The sequence below is a fragment of the Colobus angolensis genome, unplaced genomic scaffold (genome assembly GCF_000951035.1).
Source record: "Colobus angolensis palliatus isolate OR3802 unplaced genomic scaffold, Cang.pa_1.0 Scaffold387, whole genome shotgun sequence".
NCBI lineage: Eukaryota > Metazoa > Chordata > Mammalia > Primates > Cercopithecidae > Colobus > Colobus angolensis.
The window spans coordinates 404,363-419,048 of record NW_012117232.1 but is presented as its reverse complement, the minus strand read 5'-3'; the positions used below and the strand labels follow the sequence as shown (position 1 = coordinate 419,048).

General features: G+C 45.6%; 2 protein-coding genes across 3 annotated transcripts in view; one reads left to right on the top strand and one right to left on the bottom strand.

Moving 5' to 3' along the window:
• The window catches only part of ZKSCAN2 (zinc finger with KRAB and SCAN domains 2), a 29,709-nt gene extending 24,172 nt beyond the window's left edge, over window positions 1-5,537 (top strand). The window contains exon 7 of the mRNA XM_011954622.1: window positions 818-5,537. Within this exon, the coding sequence (XP_011810012.1) occupies window positions 818-1,740 (923 nt within the window). The 3' untranslated portion in view covers window positions 1,741-5,537. The remainder of the gene's footprint in view (window positions 1-817) is intronic.
• A 6,847-nt stretch (window positions 5,538-12,384) lies between these two features.
• The window catches only part of AQP8 (aquaporin 8), a 14,895-nt gene continuing 12,593 nt past the window's right edge, over window positions 12,385-14,686 (bottom strand). For both annotated transcript variants that reach the window (XM_011954625.1, XM_011954623.1), the window contains exon 6: window positions 12,385-12,906. In XM_011954625.1, coding sequence (XP_011810015.1) covers window positions 12,858-12,906 — 49 coding nt within the window. In that variant the 3' untranslated portion in view covers window positions 12,385-12,857. The remainder of the gene's footprint in view (window positions 12,907-14,686) is intronic.

Here is a 14,686-nt window from a genome sequence, read left to right as displayed (position 1 = left end):
GGAGGCGGAGCTTGCAGTGAGCCGAGATCGCGCCACTGCACTCCAGCCTGGGCGACACAGCCAGACTCCGTCTCAAAAAAAAAAAATAATAAGTTAATACAAAAAATCACACAGTTAATAACTGACCAAGATGGGACCAGACCCACAGCCGTGTAATTCCAAAGCTTGTCTCTCTTCACCATGTCATGCTCTCTGTCCAGAAAACTTCACAGAAAATCTGGATCCAAGATGTAGTGAACGTGGGATGTAGATGAAAAGAGTGAGAAAATAATTCCAATTTGGGGAACAGTGAGAATTAAGATTTCAATTAGTGTGGTTTATGGGACAGCCTGGAAAATAAAGTGAGAAGAACATTTGAGAAGAAACAGGTACTCTTGGATGGGATATGATTAGCTATGTAGAGGAATTTAGTTACTCAAGTCCCTCAAGGAACTTCAACTTGGTCAGAATCTAATCTATAGATCAGTGTGATGTAGTGTGCTTTTTTTTAGTATAGAGGTGAAATTATGAAAATAGGATGAATTAGAGTGGAACTTCAGGGAGATAAGCCAGGTTGCCCTCATGTTAATTGGGATATGGATGGGGAATGATGGCTTGGATTATAATGCAGGAACCATTTCTGAAGGCCTACTCTGTACTGGCTGTTATTGGCCTGTTTATGAATGGAAAGAAATACGGCAGAATGAATCAGGGAAGAGTCACAGGGTCTGAGGTTAGAGAAGTGTATGGAGAGCAAACGGATCAAGCCTTGCAAGCCAGGTTGTTTATGGTTAACATCAGACTTGTATGAAATTTGTATTGTCTTTTGTTTTTTCAGATTTTGAAATTGGAAATAGCATCAAGGAGGATCCAGCACAGATAGTTTATAAGGACATGGAACAGCATAGGGCATTAATAGAAAAGTCTAAAAGAGTTGTTTCCCAGAATACCGACCCCAGCAAATATCGCAAAAGGGAATGCATCTCAGGAAGACAATGGGAGAATCTTCAAGGAATTAGACAGGGAAAGCCGATGTCTCAGCCTAGAGATTTAGGGAAAGCCGTTGTGCATCAGAGGCCTTTTGTGGGGAAGAGACCCTACAGACTTCTCAAATACGGAGAAAACTTTGGAAGGAACGCTCGTCTGATGTGCCGGATGACCCACCACAAGGAGAATCCTTACAAGTGTGGTGTCTGTGGGAAGTGCTTTGGTAGGAGCAGGAGCCTGATCAGACACCAAAGAATCCACACAGGCGAAAAACCTTTTAAATGTCTTGACTGTGGAAAAAGCTTTAATGACTCCTCAAATTTTGGTGCCCACCAGAGAATTCACACAGGAGAGAAACCCTACAGATGCGGAGAGTGTGGAAAATGCTTTAGTCAGAGCTCTAGTCTTATTATACATCAGAGAACCCACACTGGTGAGAAGCCCTATCAGTGTGGAGAGTGTGGGAAAAGCTTCACCAACAGTTCTCATTTCAGCGCCCACCGGAGAGTTCACACTGGGGAGAATCCCTACAAATGTGTGGACTGTGAAAAAAGTTTCAATAACTGTACAAGATTTCGAGAACATCGGAGAATACACACTGGAGAGAAACCCTATGGATGTGCCCAATGTGGCAAACGTTTCAGTAAGAGTTCTGTTCTTACCAAACATCGGGAAGTTCATGTGAGAGAAAAGCCTCTGCCACACCCTTCATCTTTTTATTGCCCTGAGAACCCACATAAGGGAAAGATTGATGAGTTTAGGAAAACTTTTTGATGATGATCTTCTCTTCCTAAATGCCCCTTTAGCCATTTTACCCTAATCTCATTCTTGGAAGCAATCTTTTCTTAGCTATGAAGTGTAATTCCCAAGATAAACTTGAGAATATAAATAAACTAGACACTTTCATCCTCTTCTCACCTCTGCCTCTAACGTGATCAGTCTATTCCTCTTCTTCTGTGTGTCTCAGCTTCTCCTTTAAGAATGTGAAGAAGATGTGTTGTCCAAGTTCAGAATGAAATACTCCTCAGTACGTTGAGGCCACTGCAGCTAGCTGGATTGCTAAGTCTGGCAACATGCAAGATCTTTCCATGTGGATGAGAGTTGTTTTCAAGGATATAAAAAATGCCAAAAGTTTTTTTGTTGTTGTTACCTACTCCATGAGATCCTGGATGCAACTTGATAACAGATTTTCACATTTAGGGAGAACTTTGAGGAGTCTGATCAGAACTACATCAAATCCATCTTGGTTTTGAAGAGATCCACAAAAGAAGAGTGAAGATTTTATAGCTTTCCTCAGAAGTCCGTTACAGTGTACCTTTTTTTGTGTCAAGAAGTTGATCCAAATAGCTAGGGCAGAATCCCTGTATTGTTACTGAAGTCCTGTTACTAATGCCTTGCCCTACGTGGAGGTGAGAAGCAATTGATCACCCCTCATCCTTTTCTGTACCTGAAGACTTAAATCCCCTGGCTGCTGCTTCTCCGGTCTATAAGTAATCCCACGTCCTTGTACTGTTTCTTGGAGCCCTGCACTTACCTCTCAGTTGCTCTGGGTGCTCCTGCTGACCTCTTCTGAACTACCATGCCCTCCTCAGATGGAATAGGAGGCCTGTTCATGGTGTGTCTCACTAAAGTAAAGCAGGATTTCAGACACATTCTAGTTCTATCCTCTAATTTCTCTGGCTCTTATTTAGAACATGACTGGTATGTTGGCATATTTCGTACCTCCCACCCCCACACTGCAGTATAATAATAGTGTTTCTAAAACTTTAAGGGGATAGGGAAGAGGTAATAGACACCTGAAACATTTCTAAGACCGGTTGTACTCCTTTGGCCTGCTGTAGATCAGATGGCCGTCTCAGCTTAGACCAGTGCTCTCGGGGATGGCTGTTAAATCTCCCAGTCTCTATTTCTGAGGCTTCTAGTCCCTGTTCACCACATCAGAAACCTAACTGTAGTGCCCCAAGTAACTTATACAACTCTAGAGCTCACTGGGTGAAAAGTGGGAACATTCATAAAAACCTCAGTCCAGAAATCCAGAACACCATTTTTGTTTTCCTCATTTACCTGTTGTCTGAAAAATCTCTCTGAGAACCCCCAGCAGTAACCCAGTAAACACTGGAGGAAAAGTTCTGATGGGGGATGGTTAATTCACTTTTGAAGTTAGACACAGAACCCAGAAATTTGATTTTCCAGGGCCAGTTGCTTCAGGATGGAGCCAGTGGTGTTTATTCCCGTAGTATTTAGGTAACCCAGGGTGGCTTTGCTTTGGCAAGGGAGAAGTCACAAGTTTAATGGGAAGGGAACCGGAGTCAGGGCTGTTTGTAAGTGATTATTTTGCTCTTATCTCTCCCTTTCTTTGTCAAATGCTCTTATTTGAAGCCATCTGGAAATGATACTGTTCCTTTTGGTATGTTTCAGTCTTTTGAAACTTGTTCAGCAAAGTACCTAGGAGGGTAGGCGCTGTACAAAGAAATCTAATTTATGGTGCCAGAATGGGGCGTGGCCTGTTGGAAGGCAGGTGACTCAGGTAAACATTGATAAATGTTTCTGATTTACGTTTGTTGGAAATGTTATGACTTTTCACATCTCAGTAGGTTGATTTTTCTGTGTGGTCTAAGTTAAAGATTTCTAATGCTAAGTACAGTTCCATGTTGGTAGTATGCATAGCAGAGTAAGATGCGTGTGGTGCCAGTGGGCTTGTGTTTATATTGTGTAGATGTTCTGGAATTCCAGCTCTAGAGAAAATGCACATTAATAGAAATAACCACTTAGTAATACGTACACAGGATTGATATTATATGGAAGCATGATTCAGGAAAGTAGATGACTTATTCATAAATATGAAGCACTGTTACATGTAAGGCCATGTTCTAGCCACAGTGAAGGATACAAAAAGGAAGGAAGGGACATGGTGCCGGGGTTCAGGGAACTCACAGTTGATAGAGGAAGTATCACAGCAAAAGGTGGAGCCACTTACACCATGGCAGCTACAGAGGGCCAGGAGCTCAGTCATGAGAAGATCACCTTCACCTGCAGAAGAGTTTCGCTAGGTTGCCCAGAATCATATTCTGTACCTTCATCTCTCACCGTTCCCCGGTGGCAGGAAAGGGTCAAGAACCTTTCCCTTTCTAGTGGGACAAACTGATTCTATTTAACTCTTATATGCCTGGGAGCAAGCTGAGGTGGAATTTGGGTTCCCCTACCTCTACTCCTAATTGTAAATGGGCTGTCTAGAAATGTGTTACATTAATTTGATGAACTTTGTTCTGAAGAAATGGAAGGTCTATCCCCCATTTTAGGCCAACACTACTTGTCTCCCTGCATTTTATTTGTTTTCATCTGGTACATGTAAGTCAAAATGAATAATCATGTTCTGATCAATGTGTCTTTTAGATCATACAACATAGCCTTTATGAAGATTCATAGAAAAAGGGTTTTTTATCTAGATCTCAGTACCAAGGAAAGCCTGATCCTAAGCGCAGTATATATACACACACACACGTCTACATATGCGTGTAGATCTGTATGTATGTATCACAAACACTGTGATTTTTGTAACTTAAGCTGCTTTTTCTCTCTCTCTTCTGGCTGCTGGAAAGCTCAACAAAACTTACAGCCCACCTCAACCACCTACCCCAACCTATATTTATTTCATTTTGTCTTATTTCCTTGTAAATTGTGTCAAATCCTGTTTTTGAAAAACAGCATAGACTGACAACTTTTCACTGTCATCTTATCAAAGGCATTTTGGAAACTGGTCTCGTATGTCCCACCTAGGCTTGCTTTGTTACTGCCACAGATACCTCCAGTTCTTACCAGTGATGTTATTAATGCATTCAACCTAATTCATTCATCTGGAAAGAAACAGTTTTTAAAAGAGGGAAACCTCACACACAAATGGCTCAGGGCAGCCTGCCTTGGTGGAATGAGTATGAGACCAGAAGCTGAAAGAGACGGTTTCAGTCTTGTCACTGCTTAATGAGCGTTGTTTGATACATCATAGCCTCTCTGGGCCTTGGCGCCTCATCTGAAGAGAAGTTGAACTTGATTGCCAAGTTGCTGTGGCTCTAATGTTTCATGAGGCTGTGGAGCGTGATACAGATGCGGAAGACGTTAGAAGACCAGGCTGCTGGCCCAGCTCTCCTGTCGCATCTGGCCGTACCAAATCCATCTCATGCTTCAGGAAAGGGAAGGGATGCTGTGACAGCAAAGTCAGCCCAGGAACTTGTTCGGGAAGGAGAAAGGGCAAGTCCCTCGTGATCCACAGCAGGCAGCAGCCCCCCAAGCACCTCCATAACCAGTGGCAGGTAGGCTGAAGTGAAGGAAGCCTGTCAGGAGGTCTGGCTCCCGGTGACAGACAAGACTCAGCTGTGAGGAGCTGGGGCAGCCCTGGCTAAAGGAGTGTCTGAGTAACTTGTGAAACTGGAAGCCTCTGCCTCTGAATGCATTCCAAGACCCGGAGCAAATAGATGTCGATTCATTGTTTTGTATCAGTGTTCACTTAGATGTCTTCTTGAAAACTTGTTCGTGGAATAAATGTCTAAAATAAGTGGCTCCCATTGGTTTCTGCCGTACTTTGAAGGGCATCATTCTATTAAGGGAAAATATAATGTATCCAAAGAAGTTGATAAAAGCTGATCCTAGTAGCCAATGAAAAGATTTCCAGTCTCATTCGAGTTCACTGCTGTCACCCGCAAGTAGCAGGGGTCTTTTGTGAGTCCACAGCTGTCTGTGGGCAGCAGTCTTCTGGTGGTTGTCCCTGCCATTGTCCCAGTTATGGTCGTCTCCAGTGCTAGGAGGGAATTAGCCTTGGATACACGTGCTGCGTGCTGCCTGTTTTTCGGAGGCACTCCCCCATAGCCTAATTGGCGGAAGAAGCCTTGAAAGTTTCTTGGAAGATAGAGTAACAGGAGGGACAAAACTTTACTCTTCTGGGGTCTCAGGCTAGGCGTGAGGATTGAAATAAAACAGATAAGAGAAAAGCATACATGGGAGTTTCCACAAGAAATGAAGACCCAAAGAAGTAGCAAAACCTAACTGTATTATGGATTGAACAAAGAGTCAGTTGTGGAAAAGTACCTAAAATATGTGGGAGGACCAAAGGAAGATAAGAATTATTTTAACAAGGTCTGTACAGATTGCCCTCGACCTTGTTTCCCCATCTTGTGATAAGAACATTTCTTTCTTCCCAGGACAGGGAGGGCATCTTTCATTTGGGGGTTCATCTCCTGCTTTCAGGAAGTAAAAGAGGAGTGAGAGCACCGTTGGCACCTGCTGTTTCTCAAGTGCCTTTAACTCAATCCTTATTCCCAAAAGGGCACAAATGGGGGTGGCATCTTCTGTCATCCTTCAGCATTGCTTTTGATTGACAATTTTGGCATACAGGAACTGTTCCAGTGGCTTCCACTTAGCCCTTCCTGCCATAACAACTCCAGCTGCATGGGTTGTAAAGGCAGGGTAGAGATTTTACCACTTGCTGAGCATCTATTTCCAACTATACCATCAGGAACTGTAGGAAGAACTATAGGATGAGTCCAGAGAGCCAGTTCACCTAAACATGAGGTCAATTCCAGACAAAGTATCTGTCACGTGGACTTGATAAACCTCTGCTCTATGCAGCGTGCTGCAGTGGAACCCAGAGACCTTGTCTGTAGAGTATCCATAACTAGATGAGTCCCCGTGTATTTTCCTTGAGTAAATGGCCACAAAACTTTTTGGCGAAAGCCAAGATAAAAGCTCGTTATCTTCACAGGCCATGTTCCACAGGGTTATCTGACCTCCCATTCCTTCACAGAGACTTAAGTCTGTGAACTCACTCAGGTCTGGGAATTGGAAGAGAGACTTTAAGTCTCTGAGGGGAAAAACAATCTCTTAAGGATTACAAATTTTCAATTCCTAAAAATCAGTTGAGGCAATTAGACGTTAAGGGAGGAGAATGAATGCTTTGTGTTCCAAGCACTAAAAGGAGCGTTGCTCATCATAACCCCCAAACTTTATGATGGGTCCAGGGACTTGGAGGGGGAACAGTGGCTTTGGGTTCCAAGACAGGTAAATGTCTAACTCACTCTGAGGTGGTAGGACTCTGGAGGGAAAATGTGGTGGTGGTGGTGTGTGTAGGAATCTAGGGGGGCCAAGGGGAGAGGAAGGACCTGAAAGGCCATAAGCTTGCTTGGATACATATGCAGAGTCCATGGAGCATGCAAGTGTGCTTGGCATGGAAGTTGTGGAATTATCAGTAAAGGAGCCCTCTTTGAAGACACCAGTGTGACTTTGCTATAGCATACACCATTTCTGAGAACCTCTTCCAACAGCGGCACCATGTGGCAGCGGAGAGAACAGCAGCTGCAGGCACGAAGTAATTTCCCTACAACGTGCAAGGTGTTATGTTTCGTTTTGTTTTGTTTTGTTGTCTGAGATGGAGTCTCACTCTGTCACCTAGGCTGGAGTGCGATGGCGCCATCTCGGCTCACTGCAACCTCCGCCTTCCAGGTTCAAGAGATTCTACTGCCTCAGCGTCCCAAGTAACTGGAATTACAGGCGTGGGCCACCTCTCCCGGCTAACTTTTGTATTTTTGGTAGAGAAGGGGTTTCACCATGTTGACCAGGCTAGTCTTGAACTCCTGACCTCAGGTGATCCACCCACCTCGGCCTCCCAAAGTGCTGCGATTACAGGCGTGAGCCACTGCAACTGGCTCATGCAAGTATTAGTAAATATCAGCACACTTCCCTTTTGGCTTGCTTAAACCCCCAGGGTTTTTGGAAAATGTAATCCAGTAGGGATACTAGAATTCCTAACAACATGGCATGTGAGGACCCCAACACAATTCTGGCAAAAGGAAATGGCTCCGTGCTTGTACCCCAAGGGTCTGGAGAATTAAGTACACACCTGTTGCAGTAAAAAGGGCACTAGACTGTGTGTCCAAGATCCTGGATTCTAATTGAACTCTGCTGCTCGACAACTCTGTAATTACAGTCAAATTATTTAGCTTCTCTGGATTTTGAAATTTGGTGTTGGACAGGATGAATGGGTTCCAACCTTTTTCCCTTGGGAGGCCCTAATGGTCCCTATATGAGAATACTTGACTGAGAAAATACATATATGCCAAGTCTGTAAGTTTCTTGCCAAGGCTGGTAATCACGCCTATAATCCCAACACTTCAGGAGGCCAAGGTGGGAGGACGGCTTGAAGACAGGAGTTCAAGATCAGCCTGGGCAACACAGTGAGAACTCATCTCTACAAAAATAAGTTTTTAAATTAGCCACTATGGTGATATACACCTGTAGTCTCAGCTACTCAGGAGTCTGAGGCTTGAGGATTGCTTGAGCCCAGGAGGTCGAGGCTGCAGCAAGCTGTGACTGCACCACTGCACTGCATCCTGGGTGACAGAACAAGATACTGTCTCTAAAAAAAAAAAAGAAGAAGAAATTTCTTGCCAAACCCCACCCCTTGTCATGATTCTGATACCTGCAAATTGCAAAACCTTTGATTAAATGATAAATATAAGAGCTAACAGACTGTGTACTTACTATGTACTGGGCATTGTGCTGATACTTTATAAACGTTAATTTTCATAAGCATTCTGAGGTAGTAGTTGCATTTTACAGATGAGAAAGCTGAAGCTAAAGAATTTCAATAGCTTCTTCAAGCACATGCAGCAAAAAGGTGACAGTTCTGAAACTTAAACTTGGATCTTCCTCAGGATGTAAACTTACAGCCACTGTATTTTACTACTGTAATAGAGTTTCTAGCTCTAACACCCCAAAATTATGTGACCTCCTTGTTACTGAGAAAAAGGGAGCTGGGAGAGAGATGAACCTGATGATCTGCATGAGTTTTGGATTCCACTCTGTAGGGTCAGAATGAATTTGGAAGTCACTGGAATCAGCCTATGCCATTCTTCCAGTCAGTGAGTACTGAGTCCCTTCTGGCCAGGCACAGTGGTTCACGCCTATAATACCAGTACTTTGGGAGGCCGAGGTGGGCCAATCACTTGAGGTCAGGAGTTCAAGACCAGCCTGGCCAACTTGGTGAAAACCCATCTCTACTAAAAATACAAAAATTAGCTGGGCATGATGGCACACACCTGTAATCCCAGCTACGCAGGAGGCTAAGGCAGGAGAATCGCCTGAACCCAGGAGGCGGAGGTTGCAGTGAGCCGAGATCACACCGCTGCACTCCAGCATGCGCGGTAGAGCAAGACTCCATTTAAAAAAAAAAAGAAAGATAAAAAAGAACTGAGTCCCTTCTATTCAGCAAATGCCAAACAGATAATGTACAGTTATTTAATACAAAGATGAATTTATATCCATCTTGCTCTTGAGAGCTTATATTCTAGAAATGGAAATGAAAGCCACAACCTAAAATCCAATTGCAAGTTTGAAATGAGAAGAGTTACAATGAATGTCTTTCCGTCCTCCTTTTTTTTTTTTCCTCCCCTAGACAAAGTCTTGCTCTGTCACCCAGGCTGGAGTGCAATCATAGCTCGCTGCAGCCTGGACCTCCGGAGCTCAAGCAATCCTCCCATTTCAGCCTCCTGACTAGCTGGGACTACAGGCACGCGCCACCGTGGCTCTGTCCCCTTTTTAATGAGGAACTAATAGGCAAGTAGGAGACTAGGCAGAGGACATAATATTGTCCCTTATTCAGAAACAGAAAAGTATGATGACAAGGTCATGGGCCCTGCAGCCAGATATACCTGACCTTCAACAGTTGCCCCACCAATGCATTAACTGTGTAGCTTAGCATAACACCATCCTTTGGAACCTCCATTGGCTCCTCTGCACAATGAGAATAATGAGAGAATCTACCTGTATTCGTTTCCTGGAACTGCTCGAACAAACACCGCAAACTTCTTGACTTAAGATGACAGAAACTATTCTCTCTCTGTTCTGGAGGCCAGAAAGTCTGAAATTAGACTGTCAACAGAACCAGGCTTCCCACAAAGGTTCTAGATGAGAACCTTTCTTCCCTGTTCCAGCTCCTGGTGGCTCTTGGTGCTGTCTTTTGGCAGTATAACCCTAACCTCTGCCTCCATCTTCACGTGGCCTTCTCCTTTGTGTCTCTGTGCCTCTTTTACTGTCTCTTACGAGGAAAGGGCACCCTAATCCAGTGGGATCTCGTCTTGACCCTTACTTTAATTGCATCTTCAAAGACCATATTTCCAAATAACGTCACGCTCTAAGACTGTAGACTGACACAGATTTTGGGAGGACACTATTCAACCCACTGTACTATCTCATAGGATTGTCATAGGGAGTAAATGATATAATACATGTAAAGCATTCAGCACAGTGCCTAACATGTAACAAACTCTCCATAAACAGCTACATACATGTAGGTATACATATATATGGATATGTAACTTTTGTTGTTTACTAGATTTGTCAAAGATTTATTTCATTATTTCACCAAACGAAATAGTAACTTTTAACATTTTTTACTCTTCTTTTGTTTTATTTTGTGGCAGGGTATCACTCTGTTGCCCAGGCTGGAGTGCAGTGGCTCGGTCTTGGCTCACTGCAGCCTCTACACCCTGGTTTCAAGCAATTCTCCTCTCTCAGCCTACCAAGTAGCTGGGATTATAGGCGCCCGCCACCATGCCTGGCTAATTTTTATATTTTTAGTAGAGACAGGGTTTCATCATGTTGCTGCTCTTGAACTCCTGCTGCTCTTGAACTCCTGACCTCAAGTAATCCACCCACCTCAGCCTCCCAAGGTGCTGGGATTACAGGCATGAGCCAGAGCACTTGGCTTTTTTTTTTTGAGACAGGATCTCACTCTGTTGCCCAGGCTGGAGTGCATTGGTGCTGTCATAGCTCACTGCAGCCCCAACCTCCCAGGTTCAAGTGACCCTTCCACCTCAGCCTCCCAAGTAGAGGAGACTACAAGCATGTGCCACCTGCCCAGCTAATTTTTTTATTTTTTGTAGTTATAGGGTCGTGCCATGTTGCCTGGATGGTCTCAAACTCCGGGCCTCAAGCAATCCTCCGCCTCGGACTTTCAAAGTACTGGGATTACAGGCGTGAACCACCATGCCTGGCCCATTTTTAACTCTGTGCAGATGTCCTAATTTGCTTGTTTCTGGTTGTATCATATTTTTTCCTCCCCTTTTCTATTCTGTCGAGTTGTCATCGTTATTCTGGTTTATTATCTCCTTTTCTCTGAGAATGGTTTGAATGTGTGGATATATTGTGAATCTATGTTCTCAGTGGGCAGTCTCTTATTGTAGTGGTGATTTTCTTCATTTTCACTCAAGACAGCATTTTGCTCATCTCATTGAAGGGGGTGAGTTTTCGCTTGTTGTTGAGAGTGGTTTCTCCCTGCTCTTCTTTCTGGTGTTATAATGATCATCTTCCATAAATGACCCATTGATTCTTAGGGAGAAGAAGACACACACTCTACTTCGAAGGGGTGACTTCCAGAGTGTGTCTTTCCGTCCTTTCTTATTTGTTATACTCTTATCTTCCACCCAAGCGCCACTGGCTCTTCAGGCCTGTACTGTGTCACTTGTTCAGGATTCTATTAGGTTAGTGCAAAAGTAATTGCAGTTTTTGCCATTGAAAGTAATGGGAAAAACCGCAAATACTTTTGCACCAACTGGCTGGGCGTGGTGGCTCACACCTGTAATCCCAGCACTTTGGGAGGCCGAGGTGGGTGGATCACTTGAGGTCAGGAGTTCAAGACCAACCTGACCAACATGGTGAAACCCTGTCTCTACTAAAAATGCAAAAATTAGCCGGGCGCGGTGGCACACGCCTGTAATCCCAGCTACTTGGGAGGCTGAGGCAGGAGAAGCCCTTGAACCCAGGAGGCAAAGGTTGAAGTGAGCTGAGATCATGCCACTGCACTCCAGCCTGGGTGACAGAGCGAGACTCTGTCTCAAAAACAAAAAACGAAAAGCAAAAAGAAAAGAAAAAATCTTTTGCACCAACCTAATATTTCCTCAGGGAATTCTTGCAGTCCACTCCAAGCCCACACCCCGCCCCCCACCCACCTCCCCAGCTACAGTGAATGAATGGGCTGATTCATGTCCTGGACAGCACGGAGCACTCAACTAAGGACAGCCCTGAGTACTCAGCCAGACCCTGGACTCTGCCTGGAGCTTTTCAGCAGGGTCCTGAGGGCTGTGATCTGGAATTGACTCTGACTAGAGTCCAAATTGGACTCAATATGCACTCTGAGCTCCAGGCAGAGCTCCAGGATGTGCCTGTCCAAGTGGGGAGAGGCTCTAGGCTGGTCTGAACTCCAAATGCCTGCCATGGCCCAGGACTCTGAGCTGGGCTGTAGGATCAGCCGCTCTGGACAGCCAAGGCCTAACCCCAGGCTTTTTTTTTTTTTTTTTTTTTTTTTTTTTTTTTTGCTTGCTTTCTCCTCAGCAGTGCCCATTTCTCAAATGAAAGGCAAGCCTTAGTTGCACGTGGAAGGAAATACTGGACTATTTATTGCAAAGTGAGAATTAATTGTCGGCTTGAGAAGCAAGGAAGTGGCTGGGCCCCCGGAAGGCCCTTCTACAACAAAACAATGAAGAAACAAGAGAAGGAGAAAGAAACGGGGTGCGGGAATGAGCTGATGTGCAGAAACAGCCTCCTCGTCCAACTCGGGGACCTTCCTCTCAAGAAATACCCTCGTGTTGTGGTGTTTGCACCACTCTCTGGGCAGCGCGGGCAGCGTGTTCCCCAGGCTGGGGTCTCTGATGAACACAAAGGAATTCCAGGAACCTAGAGCCTCCTCAGCAGTCAGCCTATCTGAGAAACCAGGCCCAAGCAGTGAAAGCAGGGGGTGGCTCCTCCGGGCCTCTGCCTTGGCAGGAAATGCGGGAACTCTCTGGTCCTCAGTCTTGGACAGGTGAGCTGAGGACACCTGGAGCAGCAGGAATCCCATGAGCTCGGCTTCACCGAGCCTTCAGGATGAGGCAGGTCTTCCCATCTCCGATGAAGCACCTGAAAGAAAGATGACCCAGTAAGGTCTCAGCCCCGGAGGAGAGACCCAGCCCTTCGCCACATGTCTCCAGGCTCAGAAATCTCCAGAGAGATGACTTCCTGGGATGACTCCAGATGAGCCTCCCCAGCCTTAATAGCCAGATTCCCTTGGGGAGAGGGAGACACTGTTTCCTGCTTGGTTTCTTTATTTTTCTTTTTTTTTTTTTTTAATTGAGACAGAGTCTCACTCACCCAGGCTGGAGTACAGTAGCGTGATGTCAGCTCACTACAGCTTCTACCTCCCGGGTTCAAGCAATTCTCATACCTCAGCCTCCCGAGTAGCTGGGACTACAGACAAACACCACTATACCTGACTGATTTTTGTATTTTTAATAGAGATAGGGTTTTACCATGTTGACCAGGCTGGTCTCCAACTCCTGACTTCAAGTGATCCACCCACCTTGACCTCCCAAAGTGCTGGCAGTACAGGCGTGAGCCACATGCCTGGGTCCTGCTTAGTTTCTAACCCTTTTCCTGAAGATGCCCATTGCTGCCACTCTGAAAGCCCAGGAAAAAATGAATAGTGATGGCTGGGCACAGTGGCTCACACCTGTAACCCAGCGCTTTGGGAGGCAGATCACCTGAGGTCAGGAGTTGGAGACCAGCCTGGCCAACATGGTGAAGCCCATCTCTACCAAAAAAAAAAATTACAAAAACTGGCTGGGCACGGTGGCTCATGCCTATAATCCTAGCACTTTGGGAGGCCCAGGAGGGTGGATCACATGAGGTCGGGAGTTTGAGACCAGCCTGGTCAACACAGTGAAACCCTATCTCTACTAAAAATATAAAAATTAGCTGGGCATGGTAGCGGTGCCTGTAGTCCCAGCTGCTTGGCAGACTGAGGCAGGAGAATCTCTTGAACCCAGTGGGCGGAGGTTGCAATGAGCCAAAATCACACCACTGCACTCTAGCCTGGGCAAGAGAGCAAGACTCCATCTCAAAAACCGAAAACAAAAATACTGTAGCTGAGCGTGGCAGTATGCACCTGTAGTCCTAGCTACTCAGGAGGCTGAGGCAGGAGAATAGCTTGAACCTGGGAGACAGAGGCTGCAGTGAGCTGAGATCATGCCACTGCACTCCAGCCTGGGCGACAGAGGGAGACTTTGTCTCAAGAAAATAGTGACGCTTTTCACTGAACTACAGGCTGGGTCCTGCAGACCCCAGGACCACTGGTGGGCAGGGGAGCAAGTCGTCCAGATGGGCCTGTTCCAGGGCCTGTCCTCTCCCAGACAGTGCAAGGTAGGCCCAACTTGTGTTTACTAAATCCAGACAGTGATCCTTGCACTCCTGGAGTCCAGAGTCCAGAAGGAATGGGACATAAGAAGAGAGCCCATGGAGAAGAGGCCAAGCAGAATGCATGGGGACTCTAGTCTTTTCCATCTGGACTCACTTATCCTTCTGGCAATATCAACCTTCTTATCTACTGCAGCACTCTGGTAAGCACCGCTCACATTGTATTTCATGTGAATGGCGTCTTCCAACATGCATACCCTTGGGGGTGCCATTTACATGATTTTCCCATGTAGATGGGGTCCCCTGGAGTTGTACAATACCCCCACGGGGAACTACTCCTCCCCTACTCTCGGTCCTATTGGCGGTGTTCAGGTAAGGCTGACCTCACCCCCACTTCAGGCTTAGGTTCTTGCTCCAGACATTGCCAATAGGAGTGCCTGATCGGCTGGACATGGTGGCTCACATCTGTAATCCCAGCACTCTGGGAGACTCAGGCAGGCGGATCGCT